This window comes from Nerophis lumbriciformis, linkage group LG07, assembly GCF_033978685.3.
Source record: "Nerophis lumbriciformis linkage group LG07, RoL_Nlum_v2.1, whole genome shotgun sequence".
In the NCBI taxonomy this organism is placed as follows: Eukaryota; Metazoa; Chordata; class Actinopteri; order Syngnathiformes; family Syngnathidae; genus Nerophis; species Nerophis lumbriciformis.
Window position 1 is genome coordinate 29,618,724 of NC_084554.2, and position 22,168 is coordinate 29,640,891.

The 22,168-nt window shown below is 40.1% G+C and overlaps 1 protein-coding gene across 2 annotated transcripts in view; it reads right to left on the reverse strand.

Moving 5' to 3' along the window:
* tpk1 (thiamin pyrophosphokinase 1) overlaps positions 1–22,168 on the reverse strand; it is a 109,125-nt gene that overhangs the window by 57,662 nt on the left and 29,295 nt on the right. For both annotated transcript variants that reach the window (XM_061965512.1, XM_061965513.1), the window contains 2 exons: positions 9,212–9,284; positions 2,692–2,787 (listed from right to left, as the gene is read on the reverse strand). In XM_061965512.1, the coding sequence (XP_061821496.1) occupies positions 2,692–2,787; positions 9,212–9,284 (169 nt within the window). The remainder of the gene's footprint in view (positions 1–2,691; positions 2,788–9,211; positions 9,285–22,168) is intronic.

The window sequence follows — 22,168 nt, forward strand, 5'->3', positions numbered from 1 at the left end:
AACTAATTGTTTGGCTCCTATCTCTCCAAAACAGACAGACACACAAACACAGATGATTCAAAAGCAGGGTAAATATTAGCTAGGAACAAAGTCTATGGAAGGAAAGGCACAAGTGTATCTTCCGTTCAAGCCTGTAAAACGCAGAAAGTGTCAGTCTGAATGCATAAGATGACTGTTGCGAGAGTCTTTTATCATCTTTGAGACAGGGAGTGATTGTGGCACTCAAGGCTGATTGGTGCAACACTTGCACACAACACAGCGCTTAAAAATATAAATATTGGATAAAACAAAGAGTGGGGCAAGAAGTACGGACTACAGGGGACATAACTTTACTAGTCAAGACGTTTCATACTAGATTTTTTGTGTCAAAAAAAGCATTGGCAACTCATGAATTTTCCAACAATTATATCAGATTTACACATTTTTGAGTAGGTGTCGAGGCAAGTCCTATACTAAATATTCCAGTTATATTGTTTCGACCCTGCAGTTTTCATAGAGCATATATTTATATTTTCATACAGACACAGCTGAGATGTTTGTGTCAACCACGGTCAAAACACGGCTGCCCTCTCAACAACTTACCCTGAAGGCGGGTCTGAATGTTTTCTTAAGGACAACAAACTCCCACGCTGGCAAGACACAATGAAAACCTTCTATGAAGTCATTTAAGAGCAACTGCAGAATAAACAGTATCACAAATAGTATTTGACTTGTGTCCTTTAGTTTCAAGTTACTGCCAGGAAAAGGTTAGCTCGGTTTAGCATTAAGAGGAGGCAAAGAAAAAGCTTGAAGTCAGTTCAAATACGGGGCAAAAGGCAAAACGTAATGTTTTTGCACGGCTTATAAATGCTGGTAACATATTTGCTTAGGGATAGATTTATAGTGGGCTGCACCATCCATCCATCCATCCATAAGGCTTCAGCCTATTTATATGTGCCATCACATCATAATACACTAATACACTCTATGCAAATCCACTGCATTCTTGACATTGTGGTTTATTTTATTTCTATTGTGTAAAATGGCAGTTAACATTAAAGAGCCCCTCAGATGATTCTAATCTGCATTTAAAACACTCCCTTGTAGTCCAAATAATATGTATTGGATATCCTTTGGTGTAATTTTGCAATTACTGAAACCTGTTTTTTGAGTCTGTCTACAAGATGTTTGTTTTATGGAAGCGTTTCCAGACTGCAAATGAAACCACACCCAACCCTCCCTAAAATTATTAAAATGTATCTTCTCAAAAGAATCCAAATGTACATTGTTAAATATTTCTTGAAAACAAATGTCCCTGCAATTTTTTTCCAGACGCGGTAAAAAATTATCTTTATGAACATTGTATACATTTACCTGGTCACAACATTAAGTATACCTGCACACTCCAATCGAATCAGAGCTGCATACAAAAAAACAACTTTGAAAAAAGTTAAAGTACCAATGATTGTTACACACACACTAGGTGTGGCGAAATTAATCTCTGCATTTGACCCATCACCCTTGATCACCCCCTGGGAGGTGAGGGGAGCAGTGGGCAGCAGCGATGGCCGCGCCCGGGAATCATTTTTGGTGATTTAACCCCGTATTCCAACCCTTGATGCTGAGTGCCAAGCAGGGAGGTAATGGGTCTCATTTTTATAGTCTTTGGTAAGACTCGGCCGGGGTTTGACACTCTAACCACTAGGCCACTGATAGCAGCATTTGTGACACTGCATATCTCATGTCGGTGTCATAATGTGCATGACACGATTAGATTAAAATAATACTTTATCCTACTTTGTATTGTTGCCTCATACAGATGATAGTTTTACTTAATGTCCAAATACGTACATCCACCTCACTGTGACATCACAATTTAGCCAGATTGCAAAACCCAGCTGGCAGAGGTATCCAAAACTGCATGCAAGCTCGCCCCTAAATGCATGAACCTTATGATTTAATGCTTGTTTAACACAAGTATCCAACATTGTAACATTTATAAGTCAGAAAAAACGAAAATCATCATTGGACTCCTTGAATAACTGGCAGGAGAAATTATCACATGAATGTGCCTGTGAACGAGCAGGCGCTTTTGACTCTGTGGACTATTTCTAGTCTATGTATTTCTTCAAGCAAGGTTGATTGATTGAAACTTGTATTAGTAGATTGCACAGTACAGTACATATTCCGTACAATTGACCACTAAATGGTAACACCCGAATAAGTTTTTCAACTTGTTTAAGTCGGGGTCCACGTTAATCAATTCATGGTAATGGTAAGGTGGGAATTATAACCAGTGGGAGGAGCTATCAATCAATCAATCAAAGTTTGTTGCCTCGAAGGGCTTCACAAACCACAAAGACATCCTCAGCTCTAATCCCACATCCGGCAAAAAAAAAAAAAGGGAACAATTAAAAACCTTGGACGGGACCGCAGGAGTGGGACCTAATATTAGTTTTGAGGTAATAATACAATCGTAAATGACACAATAATTTACTGCATATGTCAGCAGCCGAAATCGGAGCCTTTGTGACCCGTTTTATCATGTATATGCCAAATAATGTATCATGATATAAATCGTTATCGCAGGAGGCTGCAATATATATATTGCAATATAGGCTTTGAGCCACATTGCCCGTCCCTAGTGTGCATACAAATATGACATAATAAAATGACGTATAATTATAAAAAATGTAGTAGTTAGACTGTCACCTGCAACCTCCGTTTTTGGATCTCCTCCACCATGATGACAAGACACTTTGTGTAGTCTGTAAGATCCTGGTCACTTGTTTCTATCAGCCGGCACCCCTATGTATGAACAAAAGGAATAACATAAAAACAAACATCAAAACCGGGCACCAATAAGGAAGGTGGGCTAACAGAGCAAGAGATGAAGAGATGGCTGTAGGTACATGAGTGTTTTGGTCTGTGGGCTCTTCTGCTGAATAATGTATAAGGTTCAGTGCCCCTTAAGTACTACTACACTGTTCCTTTTTCTGTACATGTCTCTCCATATGCTGCCATTCTCCTAAAACACACACAGTTCCCACAAACAGACACATGCACACAATTATGCCTGCTGGCATCCCAGCCTTCTCTTGTCTCTCGCCTTCCCTTGTGGATGCCACTGTGTTGTCTCTCTTCCATTTATGCTGAATCATTCTTCTTTCCCAACCTTTTCTTTGAAGGAATACCTCAAAACTTTCGATTGTTTCCATCCATAACCCTTCCCTTTCCTTTTGTGCCGTGTGATATTTTCTGTATGACAAAAAAGGATGACTATCACAAGTGTCGCAGTGGGAGAAGCAGGCGATAAGTGTGTTAAGGGCTTTTTGGGAACAAGCATAGTGCTTTGCATACAAACTGTGAACACGCACAAAGATCACACAAGTACAGTATTTTGGCTTCACAAATTTGAGTCTTCGTTTTTCTGTTTACTTGGCATCTTATGCATGTGTTGGTAAATTAATGGAACAAATTTTATTCACAGTTTGGTTTGTTACTAGAAAAGGTACTGGAAATTGGCACTGTATATAGCTCATAGCCTTAGGGCAACAGGGGAAGCACAAAATCATGAACGAGTGATAGTAATAAGCCAGACAGAATCTGATGAAGATTGAGCAACATGATTTGTGGAATAAAGTTGTGAGGAACATCTTAAGAATCAGGGTCTAGTCTAAACCCTTATTTATGTTATTAACAGGGCTGTCAAAAAGTATTTCATCAGATTAATCACACTGTGATGAGGTGGCGACTTGTCCAGGGTGTACACCGCCTTCCGCCCGAATGCAGTTGAGATAGGCTCCAGCGACCCCAAAAAGGGACAAGTGGTAGCAGATGGATGGACTAATCACATTTAAAATGAATTATTCATGATTAATCACCTTTTGTAACAATTTCTGAAATATGTCCATGTGATTGTATTGCACTAACAGTAAGATAAATGACATGCCGCAACTATATACATTTTAACAGACTGATTTAGTAAAGTTTGCGTGTACTAAAACACGTGCAAACTTGATAGAACATGCAATACTGATCTACTAAACGTGTGCAAAGTGGATTGTGTCTCTTAAGTGAGCAGAATAAGGCGTGCAATCCATTTTGCATCTGTCTTTATGACTATGAAAACTATATGCTGATAACCCAAACGGCCACAATACTGGGAGGAGAAAATGCAAATATGATTATTCAGCACGCACAGTGTGATTTATCAAAACCCATTGCCGTTTTGCGGGCACTATTTTGCACATGTCAAGGACGTGCAAACTGACGATTCCACACATGGCTGCTTGATCAGTGCCCGTGCTGCAAAGACATACGATGGTCGGACGTGAATCCTCCGTCATGTGTGTGTCAACATTTTGGACGATCATAAAGAAAAAATATTAGACATAATGTCTTTTCAGCAACATCATTTTATAATCTTATAGCTGCTACAGGACTTATAGGGCTGATTAAAACAAATTCAATTGATGTGTTTTGGTGTCCTTTAGTATTTTTTAATGACATTCATTTTTTTCACATAGAATACCCTATATATTATTAAAATATTTCTTGTATGTTTTTTTTTTGTATGCATATTCTTTGCGTCTTGATCAAAATAAGTGGAGCATCTCTCCAGTGAGTGCACCTTTGGTGGTAAAAAAAAATAATAAAAAAATAAAAGTGGTTTCATTGTACAAACCCTGTTTCTATATGAGTTGGGAAATTGTGTTAGATGTAAATATAAACGGAATACAATGATTTGCAAATCATTTTCAACCCATATTCAGTTGAATATGCTACAAAGACAACATATTTGATGTTCAAACTGATAAACATTTTTTTTTGTGCAAATCATTAACTTTAGAATTTGATGCCAGCAACACGTGACAAAGAAGTTGGGAAATGTGGCAATCAATACTGATAAAGTTGAGGAATGCTCATCAAACACTTATTTGGAACATCCCACAGGTGAACAGGCAAATTGGGGACAGGTGGGTGCCATGATTGGGTATAAAAGTAGATTCCATGAAATGCTCAGTCATTCACAGACAAGGATGGGGCGAGGGTCACCACTTTGTCAACAAATGCGTGAGCAAATTGTTGAACAGTTTAAGAAAAACCTTTCTCAACCAGCTATTGCATGGAATTTAGGGATTTCACTATCTACGGTCCGTAATATCATCAAAGGGTTCAGAGAATCTGGAGAAATCACTGCACGTAAGCAGCTAAGCCCGTGATCTTCGATCCCTCAGGCTGTACTGCATCAACAAGCGACATCAGTGTGTAGTACGTTCAATATGGTGCAGCTTTACACACCAAAGTAAAGGTAAGACAAAACTGAGTTAAATTTTGTACCATATTTTCCGGAACCATAGGGTGCACCGGATTATAAGGCACACTGACGAGGAGCGGGTCTAGTCAGGTCTATTTTCATACAAAAGGCGCACCGGATTATAGGGCGCATTAAAGGGGTCATATATTTTATTTTTATTTTTTAAATTGAAAACACTTTCTTGTGGTCTACATCAGGGGTCCCCAACCTTTTTGGAACCGCGGACCGGTCAACGCTTAAAAATGTTTTCCCACGGACCGGGGGGGGGGTATGGTATTTATTTTTTATTTTTATTTTGTCATAAAGAAATACAATCATGTGTGCTTACGGACTGTATCCCTGCAGACTGTATTGATCTATATTGGTATATAATGTAGGAACCAGAAATATTAATAACAGAAACAACCCTTTTGTGTGAATGAGTGTAAATGGGGGAGGGAGGTTTTTTGGGTTGGTGCACTAATTGTAAGTGTATCTTGTGTTTTTTATGTTGATTTAATAAAACAATTTTTTTTTTAATGTATTTATTTATTTTAATTTCTTGTGCGGCTTTGTACCAATCGATCCAAGGACCGGTACCGGGCCGCGGCCCGGTGGTTGGGGACCACTGGTCTACATAACATGTAATGGTGGTTCTATGGTCAAAATGTTGCATAGATTGTTTTACAGATTATTTTAAAGCCGCTTTCTGACAGTCGCTTCAGGATGTGCCTTTTTGTGGGCGGCCTTATTTACACCTTCGGCAGCGTCTTCTCCCCGTCATCTTTGTTGTAGCGGTGTAGCGTGCAAGGAAGGGAGTGGAAGAAGTGTCAAAAGATGGAGCTAACTGTTTTAATGACATTCAGACTTTACTTAAATCAATAACGGAGCAGCATCTCCTCATCCGTGGCTCACTAGTGCAATAACAACGCTGGAAATGTGTCCCGTGAGAAATCTTCCGACCGGAACTCTCTAATAACTAAAGTTCCTTGGGTGACTAATGTAAACTCACTACACCGGTATGTTTTAGTGCTTTCATGGCGAGTTTACTGACAGATATAAGTAAGAACTTTACACTAGGATGAATGTCCCATAACAAGAAGTTGGAGAAAAAGAAGAGGCTTATCGACTATGGCGCTGGGACGGACTACAAAGGCAGACGCACGCAAATTTTCAGGACTTATGCAGAGGTGCGGTGCGGTGCGGTTTCATAGCTTACCAAAGTTGTACTAAAACATTTTGATAGATTTTTGAGCGCCGTGTGTAATGTTCTATATTTTCAATGGAACATATAACATTTTGGTGTTGTTTACTTGAGTCATATTGCAGTCTACATGTATCTCTTATGTGTGACTGCCATCATATTGAAGTCTACACGTATCTCTTATGTGTGATTGCCATCTACTGGTCACACTTATTTCACCTTGTACCAAATATAATAGCTTTGAGGTCGGTAAGCACAACCAAAATTCTTCCGTACATTAGGCGCACCGGGTTATAAGGCGCACTGTCGAGTTTTGAGAAAATAAAATGATTTTAAGTGCGCCTTATAGTCCGAAAAATACGGTGATGGGCAATTTACTTCGTAAAGAATTGAGATGGCAGGATGTTAAATATAAATGTGTCACTGACAATCAGTTGCTTAGAGTTGAGTCAGTTTAGTGTTAAAAGCAACAGGTACTCCTGGCAAGGGCTTCATTCAGTGACCATTTAACATTATAGATTGCTTCTTCACTCGGTGTTGAATAAAACGTAGGCTTTGAAAGTTCGTATAGCAAGTGTAAAAGACTAATATAACACCAAGAGTTTGTAGAATAACTAATTAAATCCGTACTTGTTATTAAAACAGCATAAAATAGATTATTAAAAATGAATAAATAGGCATGGATGACCGTTGATGACAATAATACTTGAGTCACATGTGGGTAATAATGGGTGAAGTTAACTTTAGTTTTGTATGAACAATACAATTATTAGTTAATTTATTATTAATTATACTGTTAAATGTAGTATTGTGTACTGTTTTTTTGTTATTTGATTACTGTTATTTCCGAGAGTACTAAACACAACAAAATCTCTAAGGAATGTTTACAGGATTTTATAATTTTTTTTGTAGTGAAATGAATCAATGCAAACCATGATTATTACTCAGACTATATTAGTACAATCAAAATCTATAATTGTTGCATCCCTAACTCTGTTTAACAGCGCCAAATGAAATAAAAATTCAAATCAATCCAAAACACATTTTGATTTTAATATTTTGGAATTTTTTTAAAGCATTTTCTAAAATTGTTGAAACCTAAATTAAGCATTTTAAGCATACAAATGGCTAGATAAGCTAAAAATTAGAGATGTCGATAAATCGGAAATTATCGGTATAGTTTTTTTTTTTTATTATCGGTATTGTTTTTTTTATTTTTTATTAAATCAACATAAACACAAGATACACTTACAATTAGTGCACCAACCTAAAAAACCTCCCTCCCCCATTTACACTCATTCACACAAAAGGGTTGTTTCTTTCTGTTATTAATATTCTGGTTCCTACATTATATATCAATATATATCAATACAGTCTGCAAGGGATACAGTCCGTAAGCACACATGATTGTGCGTGCTGCTGGTCCAAGAATAGTACTAACCTTTAACAGTTAATTTGACTCATTTTCATTAATTACTAGTTTCTATGTAACTGTTTTTATATTTTTTTACTTTTTTTTTTTATTCAAGAAAATGTTTTTAATTTATTTATCTTATTTTATTTTATTAATTTTTTTTAAAAGTACCTTATCTTCACCATACCTGGTTGTCCAAATTAGACATCATAATGTGTTAATTCCACGACTGTATATATCGGTTGATATCGGTATTGGTTGATATCGGTATCGGTAATTAAAGAGTTGGACAATATCGGAATATCGGATATAAGCAAAAAGCCATTATCGGACATCCCTACTAAAAATATCAAAACTACAGTAGTATTGGCCACTAGGGGAGACCGAACCAATCAGAGCACATTGTTCAGTACCGTGGCTCACGATTGGCTCAGCCTCAGGCAGCATTACTATATTGGATTAAAAAACTGTAAAGGTGACTCAAATGTGTTATTGTATGTCTAAATAGCTCTCATAATGTTAAAAAATGTATTCGGAAGGTAATAAACTGTTTTTTTATGCTCTAGCTAAGTAAAATATTTGATTTATTTTCAAAATTCATACTTTGCGGAAATTCATTTATTGCCGTTATTTTCAGAACCACTAAACGAAGGACCACTGTACTGTATGCCTTTCTATGATTAATTTTAGGCTGGTAGTCTTGTATTTCACTGTTGTATATCATCCGTCAGGAACCTATTTTGTATTTTTTATTTTCCACAGTTTGCTTTGCACTTGTGGCGCAGAAGTGTGAAATTGTGTCTCGGGCAACATTCTTATTGTTATTATGGATTGTTTGGACTCCAACTTATGCTGGATGCTTCCTGTTGCATCCTCACAATTGTTTGTCCCACTTGCTTTGCACGTTGGTGTGCACATTCCTTTGGCGAGTTTCCACGGGGCGCCAGTCATGCTTCTTAGCCAGTCTGCCTTCTTGTTTTTGTGCATACTTTCATTTTTGTGGCGTGCTGCTCCAAGTGAGCTTCTATTTTGTTGCAATAAAGACTATTTTTGACTGCACCTGCATGCATGTCATCCCATTCTGGGGCAACGCCACATGCTCCATCTTGCCTGTCTTCCGTGCTGTCGTCAGACAGAGAGGTGTGGCTTGTCATGATGCACATCAAACATTTTTACCTTGCAAATAAATAAATTAGCTACTGGCATGAACACAGATTTTTATTACACCCAAGTATGAATCAATAGGTGTGACCTATGCTTCATGTCCATATAATTTATTACAGGTCTTAGTGTGTTTGTTGTGGTTTCCACTCACCTTGCCTGCATAAAAATCCCGTACTTCTGAAGTAATGGAATCAAAATCACCACTAATATAGTCGGGGAGGAAGCTGGATAGAAGGATAGAGGCAGAGTGTGAATGACAGAAGAAGAAAGATTGTGATAGCAGGAAAGTACAAATAAATAAATACAAGATAGAAGAGCAGAGGAGAGAGGAAAGGGGACATCAGGGCATGTGTCAGTACTTTGATATGCGCAGCAAGGGAGACTGGTGATGGTGGCATGGGAAGACGGACAGACATGGATACTGACTGCTCTGCTTCGAGTTAAGTCACACACACACACACACACACACACACACACACACACACACACACACACACACACACACACACACACACACACACACACACACACACACCAAACTTTAGAGTACATGCAAGATAATGAAACCTTGATCATCAATAGAGGAAGACAATGCCGTAGTCATCTGTGCCTGTAGGTGGTGGTAATGCACTTAAAAGAATTGTGTCACCTGCGACTGATTTACACGATCTCGTGGGTCACTGTCCTACTGCAAGTGGACTGTGACAATTAAAAGGATTTGATCAGTGTTCTTCGTTGGCCCACAGGTTCATGGAAGTAGATGAATAATTGGCATGCGCAAGCACGAGTGTAACCGCTCAATCTGTAATGCGATTTGGGATGTCCGATAATGGCTTTTTGCCTATATCCGATATTCTGATATTGTCCAACTCTTTAATTACCGATACCGATATCAACCGATACTGATATCAACCGATATATACAGTCGTGGAATTAACACATTATTATGCCTAATTTGGACAACCAGGTATGGTGAAGATAAGGTACTTTTTAAAAATAATAATAAAATAAAATGAGATAAATAAATTAAAAACATTTTCTTGAATAAAAAAGAAAGTAAAACAATATAAAAACAGTTACATAGAAACTAGTAATTAATGAAAATTAGTAAAATTAACTGTTAAAGGTTAGTACTATTAGTGGACCAATCATGTGTGCTTACGGACTGTATCCCTTGCAGACTGTGTTGATATATAATGTAGGAACCAGAATATTAATAACAGAAAGAAACAACCCTTTTGTGTGAATGAGTGTAAATGGGGGAGGGAGGTTTTTTGGGTTGGTGCACTAATTGTAAGTGTATCTTGTGTTTTTTATGTTGATTTAATAAAAATAAAAAAAATAAAAATAAAAAACGATACCAATAATTAAAAAAATGATACCGATAATTTCCGATATTACATTTTAACGCATTTATCGGCCGATAATATCGGCAGGCCGATATTATCGGACATCTCTAAATGCGATCCCTTCTCGACAATTCTTGGTAAAAACAAACCATTTCATAATCCAAAAAGTCAAAACCAATGGCATGCTATCTTATCTGCATTTGCATGTCATTTAGTTAATGCGATTGTTCCTGCTGACAAATATAATTTCTATAAACAATCAGAGTGACTTTAAATATAGCAGAAAGTCAGGTAAATTGCAGGACAGAAGTGATTGCGCAAGCAAACAGGCCAACATTATAAATAAATAAATGATAAATGGGTTGTACTTGTATAGCGCTTTTCTACCTTCAAGGTACTCAAAGCGCTTTGACACTACTTCCACATTTACCCATTCACACACACATTCACACACTGATGGAGGGAGCTGCCATGCAAGGCGCTAACCAGCAGCCATCAGGAGCAAGGGTGAAGTGTCTTGCTCAGGACACAACGGACATGACGAGGTTGGTACTAGGTGGGGATTGAACCAGTGACCCTCGGGTTGCGCACGGCCACTCTACCACCGCGCCACGCCGTCCCATTAACTCAACTAATGCTAAACATAACTTATCTTGTACAATTTGTGTTGGTAAAAATGGAGACACATTTGGCGTATGGCATAGTTGTTTCAATGCGGTTTAATGGGGTATATTACAAAGTTGACATGCGAATGTGGTTCCTGGATGCAAATTGAAAATGGAGAGCTGATTCTGATTTTGTTTGAGCTTGATGCGTGCTTCCGTAAGACTATTGGGATATGCAAATCGCGAGGTATTTGTTTCCAAGATGTGTATTAGTTGTAACAATCAAACGACTATTTCTGACAATTGAAATTAATTCACCTTGCCATGATTTACCCAATTTTTTTTTATCTCAGACAATCCATACCTACCTCTCCAACAGTGGTTAGAAAATGAAGTAATATATGTTTATGACATAAACATCTCCTTGTTAGTACATACAATAAAAGAGGATTACAACTGCAAATTAAACTGGGCAGGAGGCTTAGGAGTAGATGTGTTGTGCTCTGAATATTAATGTAATTCATCCGAATGCAACAGTGTTTTGGGACAGCTCAGTGTTAGAATTACCAAGGTCTTTTGCAGATATCAGTCTAAACACACAGCCGGCGACCAGCCAGTTCTGATTAGAACGTTTTTGTCAGACAGACACACAATGTGTCTGTGTTCATTATTTTTACGTGTGTGTTTATTTGGGGAACAGTGGGCCCACCCGGGGAGGTGATAGGTGCTATCTCGAGGTGTGCTCAGACGACACGATTTCATGGCTGGTGGGGTAGTGTGTGGGTGTTTGAACACATGCACATTGTTTCTTCTGGGGACCACTTTCACGTCTTGAAACTCATCCACTAAAAGGTAGAGTATACACTCCACCCTCAGGTCAAGGATTAGATAGAGATTCACCCAGTTAGGCAGTGGTTAGGTGAAGTGATAGTGAGCTCATCATGGCAGTCAATGTCCTCACAAGGACAGAGGTACACAGAGGGATGTGTGTTTGCTGCCTTGCCAGCGAGCGACAGGAACGATGTTCCGGTTGGCTGAAAGCGAGATACAGAAGGATTATTTCCTTCCTTTCCTCCCTCCTCAGCCTTTGCTTATACACCGATGAAATCTAGCAAGACATATGTGTAAAATCCGTTGCTCGACGTGGACACGTACATCAAGATAATATGGCACCTCTAAGATAGACAACAAGCATTACTAATGCAAATGATTTTACTTTTGTTCAAACTATTGTGCTGTGCCAAATACCAGAAGGACAAACGTATGACAATAGCTTGATAACCTTCATCTGACAGTTTGGATGAGACGAGATACTGAGACTGATCACGTATGCGCACACACACACACACACACACACACACACACACACACACACACACACACACACACACACACACAGTGACCCATGGGGATGACTCCATCGGCTGATCGTAATTGACCAGGCGAGGCTCTAAATTCTGCATTTGAGTCCGTGTGCGCAAGCATAAATGTTGTTTGTGTGAACGTCCAACAGCCCTCACTTCCACATTAATATTAACTGACACTTTAATTTGGATGGGAAATAGAGCATTTTACCGCCAGTTTGTCCTAGAGTGCTGGGCGGCGAGGGCGGCTGCGTGACCTCTGTCTGGGTTTGAACAGGCGTCTCTCAGCCAGCTTTAGCATTCCTCCACATCCCTCCTCGTCACGCTATGCACTTTCCTCTGTCGTTACCCACATAGCTCAGCCCCACTTCATTGGGATGTTTTCTTAAAAAAAACAAGTTCAATTGTATAGCACCGCGCCATTTCTTGCTGATGGACTTTTACGAAAGGAGTAGCTCTCAACCACACTTGTTAGTGTGTTATTTACAAAGATTAGGCATTTCCCTCATGAGCAAGCACTCGACAAGCACAAAACCAGGCATAAAAAAAAAAGCACAATACTAACAGAAAGTAATATAGAGCCTAGTCCCATGGGGATATACCATAATAGGATTCTGTGCAACAAGAAATGTCTTGTAACTTTTTTGGGTTAGTGTAAAGATTTTGTTTTATTCAATGAATTTTATAATAGCATCATGCCGCTGACATTTACCACTCTGTAATTATGACAACATAGTGTGTTTTAATGGCAAAATAAATAGTGCACAATGGTCATATTTCAGGAAATTAGTTAGTTTTTTTGTGGAATGTAGTGTTACATTTTTAATGTATATAGTTCTTGCGAGAATACATTTCGTAATATAGTAGAAAAGGATCAAGGGAGCTGTACATAAGCTTCAAATGTCCTCATAAACCCCTTTCATAGCGCATGTAAAAGCTGGTATTTTCCACTGTTCCGTACGAAAAAGGCACCAACACGAAACAGGGGGGGTAAAGTTGACCCAGCACCCTTCAGAGATAGCATCAGAACAGTATCAGTGTGTACAGTGGTACCTCAACTGACAGATACCTTAATTTACGAGTAATTTGAAATGCAAGCTGTCTCTCAGCTTTTTGTTTTGCAATAAGTTGCGAAAATACTTTTGAGTTAACTTCCTTTTCACCATCAGTTGAAGTAAAATATAACAGGCTTGTGCTGTTAAGACAATAAAGGGTTGATATATTTGTGGAGGGGGGCGTGGCCTACGGGCCTGCCGCGGAACGGGTTGTGCCAGGACCGGCCTCGAAGACAGCGTCAGGTGCGTAGATGGCCCAGGTGGGCCTTGTTATCTAATCACCTGTAGCCTTTATTAGCAGCAGCCGGATGAGACACGCTGTTGGAGCTGGAGAGAGAGTGAGACACGGACAGAGAAAAACATTTTGCTGGAACACAAAACACTCGCACCTTATGAGGAAAAATAAAACAGTGTTGTAACCCTTATCCGGGCTCTTGTGACAATGTTTGGTGGTCCGAGGAACCCACTGGAGGGCAACCTCCACAATATTGTTACACGCCGTCGTTCCTGCTTTGTTTACACAACAAACAAACGTACGTCCCATTTCAACAGTTAATGTGCGCCCTCAAGCGCCACTCAGAGATCGACACAATCCTGCTCTTCAACCATCAAAACTAAGAAAATTAGTGCAAAGGAGTGAAAGCAAAAGATCAAGTCAGAGGGAAAAAAAATGTCCAATATGTCCTACCTACAGTCTGCCTCCCACAAGCTGCAGCCAGCCTCTGCGACATGCAGCCAGGAACATCCAAACAACAAACATTTATCCATAGAAATATTGAGAAGCTGCAGGTGCTGTGTTTGACGTGTTTTAATTTGTTCTGTCTTGTCCTGACTCAAACTGAACTTTCGAGCATTACCTTTGGTATACAGACATACATGAGGTGGTGACTTGTCCAGGGTGTACCCCGCCTTCCTCCTGAATGCAGCTGAGATAGGCTCCAGCACCCCCGCGACCCCTAACGGGACAAGCGGTAGAAAATGGATGGATACAGGACATATATTGCCAAAAGTATTTGGCCACCTGCCTTGACTCACATATGAACTTGCCATCCCATTCCTAACCCATAGGGTTCAATATGATGTCGGTGCACCTTTTGCAGCGAATACAGCTTCTTCTGGGAAGGCTGTCCACAAGGTTGCAGAGTGTGTTTATAGGAATTTTCGACCATTCTTCCAAAAGCGCATTGGTAAGGTCACACGCTGATGTTGGTCAAGAAGGCCTGGCTCTCAGTCTCTGTTCTAATTCATCCCAAAGGTGTTCAGGTCAGGACTCTGTGCAGGCCAGTCAAGTTCATCCACACCAGACTCTGTCATCCATGTTTTTATGGACCTTGCTTTGTGCACAGTCATGTTGGAAGAGGAAGGGGCCCACTCCAAACTGTCCCCACAAGGTTGGGAGCATGAAATTGTCCAACATATTTTGGTATCCTGGAGCATTCAAAGTTTTTTCACTGGAACTGAGGGGCCAAGCTCAACTCCTGAAAAACAACCCCACACCATAATTCCTCCTACACCAAATTTCACACTCAGCACATTGCAGTCCGAAATGTACTGTTCTCCTGGCAACCTCCAAACCCAGACTCGTCCATCAGATTGCTAGATGGAAAAGCGTGATTTATCACTCCAGAAAAGGCATCTCCACTGCTCTAGAGTCCAGTGGTGACATGCTTTACACCACTGCATCCGACACTTTGCGTTGGTGATGTATGGCTTAGATGCAGCTACTCGGCCATTGAACCCCATTCCATGTAGCTCTCTGCGTACTGTACATGGGCTAATTGGAAGGTCACATGAAGTTTGGAGCTCTGTAGCAACTGACTGTGCAGAAAGTCTTTTCACTATGTGCTTCAGCATCCACTGACCCCCTCTCTGTCAGTTTACTTCGTGGCTGAGTTGCTGTTGTTCCCAAACTCTTCTATTTTCTTATAATAAAGCCGACAGTTGACTTTGGAATATTTAGGAGCGAGGAAATTTCACGACTGGATTTTTTGCACAGGCGGCATCCTATGACAGTTCCACGCTGGAAATCACTGAGCTCCTGAGAGCGGCCCATTCTTTCACAAATGCTTGTAGAAACAGTCTAAATGCATAAGTGCTTGATTTTATACACATGTGGCCGGGCCAAGTGATTAGGACACCTGATTCTGATCATTTGGATGGGTGGCCAAATACTTTTTGCAATATAGTGTATATTGTCATAGCTCGTTGTCAACTCTGACTTCTGCGGTCCGTCACTCAAAAAGGTCTTTGTGGAACATAAACAGGGATTCCCTTGTTTCTACTGTGTTACATGACAGAGACAGTGTTGCCAGATGTCACGAGAGAAACAAACATAGCTCTATGAAAAATTGTTGCTTATAATAAGCGGATTATAAGCATACTTGGCAACACTGGATGGAGAAGCCGCCCAAAGGAGACACCACAGTCTGATCCCCAACATAAATGCTTAACAATATTATTACATTATTTCATAAAATGACTGTAGTTGTTTGTAGTACATGCTATTGTAATGTTTCTCAAGCAATTTACCCTGTGGAAAAGTTTTTTTCTTTTTAAAAGACATGTTACATTTTAAAATTGTGTTTTTTGGACGGCCAGTGCCAGAATAAATTGATTTCAATTCATTCAAATGTTTTGATTTATGAACTCGATCATGGAACGCAAAGTGTTCGGAAGTTGAGGTACCACTGTAATGGTATTCCACAATGCCAGGACCTAGGTGTGAAGTTTTGTATCAGTATAATATACTGTACATCACATCTCATAAGGCTTTCTAAGAGTGCACAGAGTTGTGGTAATATCCTATATTTCTGCGGGTTCTGTGAAAAAGGCAAAGGCGCATACAATGACAGCTGTAATGTTACGGCTTTGATGCAGTTATTTTCCTTTCTTTTATCCAACTATGCAAGAAAAGAGCATCCTTCCACAGGACTTAATTACAACCACATTTGAGTAATTACACGTAACTCAGTTGTGTTTCTAACCACCCGGACCCTTTTTTCTTTTCACAACCCGAGAAGACGTGGCACTGGCAGAAAATGAACCGCCGGTTGCACGTAAACGCGCCAAAAGTTGACGAGTGTGGTTCTCAGATGAACATGGCACAAGCGTCATTGTCTGTAGGTTCAATTTAACAGACAACGTAGATGTTCCGCTGTCTGCTCGCACGCTTAGTGTATGGCGGTCCAAAGTTATTCATTACAATAATGAAAGCTAATTATCTGAACAAGCTTTGACAATTTCTGCAATGTTGGTACAAGATCATGTACGTTAAAAACTTTGTACTTGAAATTCTGATGATGGGATGACAAAGGCAAAGAGTCCGGTTCGGGGCACACTGCACTTGAAAACCTTGCTTATCTGCCAGGGCTGTAAAAGACATCAGTGATGATCTGGTAGATGATGCCAGCTGTCCCTCTTTGCAGCCAAAGTCACTCGGGTTTTTGCAACAAGCAATCCTATAATTTTACAACAGTATGTAACCTTTGGTTAATTTAGTCATCTAACTAGCCTGATGTTTTATTTGATCTGGAATAAAGTAGCTTTTACGAATTTTTTATACACACAATGTGTTGCCTAGCAATTTGGAAAATATGTGCACTGAATGGCCTGCAAGTGCCCAGCTTAATTTGTTATAAAAGCCTTTTAATTGCAGGGCCATGATTCTGTTGTTATAGTGCGCCCCAAGTCTCGATAGTCAGACAATTTAAGCGCGCAAGCTGTGCCAATAACAAGTGTATTAGAATGCAGAGGCAATGGTATAAAATCTGACCCATAGTACTGAAAGTCATAGTGTAAGACAGGGCTATTCAACTGGCGGCCCTGGGGTGAGTTCAACTCAAAACTTGGGAGACAAACATTTTTGCAGTGCTCCTGTTGTGTAAAGAAACTCAGACTACTGTAAACACTCTGGCAGATCCTTGTCATTCAACCTTGCTAGCAAACAGAACGCTGGGGTCCAAACTTAAAGGGGAACATTATCACAATTTCAGAAGGGTTAAAACCATTAAAAATCAGTTCCCAGTGGCTTATTTTATTTTTCGAAGTTTTTTTCAAAATTTTACCCATCACGCAATATCCCTAAAAAAAGCTTCAAAGTGCCTGATTTTAACCATCGTTATATACACCCGTCCATTTTCCTGTGACGTCACACAGTGATGCCAATACAAACAAACATGGCGGTTAGAACAGCAAGGTATAGCGACATTAGATCGGATTCAGACTCTGATTTCAGCGGCTTAAGCGATTCAACAGATTACGCATGTGTTGAAACGGATGGTTGTAGTGTGGAGGCAGGTAGCGAAAACAAAATTGAAGAAGAAACTGAAGCTATTGAGCCATATCGGTTTGAACCGTATGCAAGCGAAACCGACGAAAACGACACGACAGCCAGCGACACGGGAGAAAGCGAGGACAAATTCGGCGATCGCCTTCTAACCAACGATTGGCATGTGTTTGTTTGGCATTAAAGGAAACTAACAACTATGAACTAGGTTTACAGCATATGAAATACATTTGGCAACAACATGCACTTTGAGAGTGCAGACAGCCCAGTTTTCATCAATTAATATATTCTGTAGACATACCCTCATCCGCTCTCTTTTCCTGAAAGCTGATCTGTCCAGTCCAGTTGGAAATGCATCTGCTTTGAGTGTCGCGGGATATCCACACATTCTTGCCATCTCTGTCGTAGCATAGCTTTCGTCGGTAAAGTGTGCGGAACAAACGTCCAATTTCTTGCCACTTTCGCATCTTTGGGCCACTGGTGCAACTTGAATCCGTCCCTGTTCGTGTTGTTACACCCTCCGACAACACACCGACGAGGCATGATGTCTCCAAGGTACGGAAAACAGTCGAAAAAACGGAAAATAACAGAGCTGATTTGACTCGGTGTTTGTAATGTGTTTGAGAAAATGGCGGATTGCTTCCCGATGTGACGTCATCGCTCCGAAAGCGAATAATAGAAAGGTGTTTAATTCGCCAAAATTCACCCATTTAGAGTTCGGAAATCGGTTAAAAAAATATATGGTCTTTTTTCTGCAACATCAAGGTATATATTGACGCTTACATAGGTCTGGTGATAATGTTCCCCTTTAAGATTTACATAACTTAGGGGTTCCTCAAGGCACACCTTTAAGTCCTCTCCTTTTTGGCATTTGGAAACATATTTTTGTAATGTGCTTTATCTAACTAAGGTGTTGCATGTTCATTTCAGATGCAGTCAGTAGTCTTTTGTTCAACTTCTTTATTTATTCTAGTAGTGTTCCTCAATGTGTCATTTTAGGTCTTCTCTTTTTCATCCTTTCGGCTTTTCCACTAATGGCCCGTGAGTTAAGTTTAAAAAAAAAACTTGTGAGAGACATTCTTGTAACAGATTCCTAAAAACACGAGTGCATTCATAGAGATGATCTTTGACTGGCTTTTTTTTTTTTTTTTTTGCAAAAGGTCCTTAAAACAGCTGAGAGCTTCTGTAACGCTGACAAAAAATAGATCAAAATCAAATGTCTACTGTAGAGGATGCTGATTCTCCGGAATATACAAAATAAGACTTTAGCCCTCGGTTCTTAGCTTTTTAGAAAAATAGCCCTCAAAACAATTTAGTTTAATATCCCTGGTGTTAGATGTGAATAGCACTTTAAATCCGCAATGAAAGAGTTTGGCTATTGACAACATCACTTACTGGGACCACCAAATCAGATGCTGACCTAACCGTGCACATCCATGTTCACATACACACACGTACACAACTGTGCAATTACATTCAGTCTTAATCCTCTACCTCTTCACTCATCTCTTGACATTATATCTTTCCCGCGGAGGATTTGATTAGATGCACTAATTAGACATACTGTAATGTCATTTTCCAATTAGAAACGGAGCAGATACATGCGTCGAGTTAGAAGATCGCCAGGGGCTGCTGTGCCACAGACACCTGAAGCCCCATGAAAACTGCTTTTATTACTGAGATATAACAATTAGCCAGTTGATGATGCTGAGGAAAATGGTTTACTGTGTATTGCCATAGTTTATTGCATCTTTTGTTGTCAACCCTAAACTGTTCAAGGGCATTTATTTGAATGATGGGTGCACTTTTCCAATAAAGTCTAACTATAGAGCAGCTGTATGATAATAGACCTTGTGTTTGTCCTTGTATGAGTTTGATGATGAGGAGCGAGGAAGTTGAAACAACATCATACTCTTTTATGGTTCTTTTCAGCTCTAAATAGCAACATTTCAATCACAGGTGGCAGATTTAGTACAGCTTGAGCTAATGGCATAAACAGCCGTATATCTACAGTATGCGCCACGCATCGCTGAGATGTAGATTCTTAATAGCAAGATCTGAGAGTCGAGGCAAAAGGTGAATCCGAAGTATAGTGAATGAGCCATACATGCATAGGCACAATTATGGTAGGATGAATTATTTCAGCAGTAAGAGTACTTGAGATCCAACTGGGAGAGGAACAAATGGTGTTGTGGGTGGTAGTCACAATACAATTCATGGTATGTAGAGTACCATCACCACTAACAAATAAGTAGGCATGTTTGTTGTGTTTCCAGGTAAAAGAGCTGGCTTCCCACTTTGTGTAAGAATATTGCTTTAACTTTTTAAGGCCAACAAACCAAGTTTAAAGGCTCTCAAAACGTTATGAGACACTACATGCAGGCAGGCTGGTAGAAATAAATGATAGCTCCCTCCTCTATGAGGACATTGCTTTTATAGAATGAGTTACCATCATTTGCATTTCACAGAAATTCCCCATTTATGTTTGTCCTTCAAAACGCAATCTTGCAGGTGCAGCGTCTCTCAGTGGGGAATCGGAATGCAACGATTGCAACAACAAATGTGACAAAACGTTCATCCTCCTCAGCACGGCAGCACTACTTCTTCCTATCGCTGCCTGTCCCTTCATTTAGGAAGACCCAATTTGTCAGCCATTTACTTGCTATGGCTTCAGCAGGCATTCGACAAACATAGTGACACAACAGTTATAATACTTTAAAGCAGGGGTCTCAAATTCAATTGACCTGGGGGCCACTGGAGGTAGAGTCTGGGTGGGCCTGGGCCGCATCAGGTATCCCACAAGAAAAACTTTGTTGAAAAAATTCCAACCTTCTCTAATGTCTTTATATTTATTTTTTAAAACTAAATAAGATACAAAAATAAATAAACAAATTCAAAGTTGTCTGTCTGTCTGTGTTGGCCCTGCGATGAGGTAGCGACTTGTCCAGGTGTACTCCGCCTTCCGCCCGAGTGCAGCTGGGATAGGCTCCAGCACCCGCCGCAACCTCGAGAGGGACAAGCGGTAGAAAATGGATGGATGGATGTTTGGAGATGTGGAATATATTCAAATTCCACTTGGTGTCACTGTCGTGTTTAGCTAACGCACAAAGAATGTCATTTCCTCAATGTGCATCATTTCCGCTTTTTTCTGTTCAGCACGGTAACAGTCTCCTTTGTTTTTGTGCTTGATGTTGATGTCTTTCATGATAACATGAACACCATGGTATTTGTAGATGGTACAACGTACTGGGATAGCGAGGGCAAGAGGGCGACTGCTCCCGGAGTGTTAACCACCGTGCTGTTACTAGAAGCGGAAATGAAGTGAAGTGAATTATATTTATATAGTGCTTTTCTCTAGTGATTCAAAACGCTTTACATAGAGAAACCCAATTTGTAAGTTACAATTAAACCAGTGCGGGTGGAACTGGGAGCAGGTGGGTAAAGTGTCTTGCCCAAGGACACAACGGCAGTGACCAGGATGGCAGAAACGGGGATCGAACCTGGAACCCTCAAGTTGCTGGCACGGCCACTCGACCAACCGAGCTATACCGCCCCTGTAATGACACTGTGCTGTTGTATACGTCGTAATAAAAGACAAATAAAATCAAATAGGAATATATGTGGGCAGCACGGTGGAAGAGGGCTTAGTGCGTCTGCCTCACAATACGAAGGACCTGAGTAGTCTTGGGTTCAATCCCAGGCTTTTTTAAGAAGGTCCTGGGTTCGATCCTGGGCTCGGGATCTTTCTGTGTGGAGTTTGCATGTTCTCCCCGTGACTGCGTGGGTTCCCTCCGGGTGCTCCGTCTTCCTCCCACCTCCAAAAACATGCACCTGGGGATAGGTTGATTGGCAACACTAAATTGGCCCTACTGTGTGAATGTGAGTGTGAATGTTGTCTGTCTATCTGTGTTGGCCCTGCGATGAGGTGGCGACTTGTCCAGGGTGTAGCCCGCCTTCCGCCCGATTGTAGCTGAGATAGGCTCCAGCGCCCCCCGCACCCCCGAAGGGAATAAGCGGTAGAAAATGGATGGAGGAATATATGTAGTGTTCATCGTGTGAGGCAACGCAAATACAATGCAAATAGCCCAATGTAAATACAAAATAATGAACCACAAATGTTGTGACTAGGGTTGGGGATTCAGATTTTTCCTGTTCCGATTCCACTTTTGATTCTGCTTAACAATTCGGTTCCTTAACGATTCTCTCATCGATTCTTATTTAGAAAAAACGGTGGATTGGTATCAATTGTGTTTTGTTTAGAGGTAACATGACCTTAAAAAGCCTACAGTCAGGTCTCAAGAGGCACATATGTTGCATAGAAGAAAAAAAAACTTTTTGGGAAAAAATTATATTAACTTACATGGAAAATGAGATATATCAAGCCTTTATTGGTTATGATTTTGATGTTTATTGCTTACAGTTTATGAAAACTTACAATTGAACATCTTAA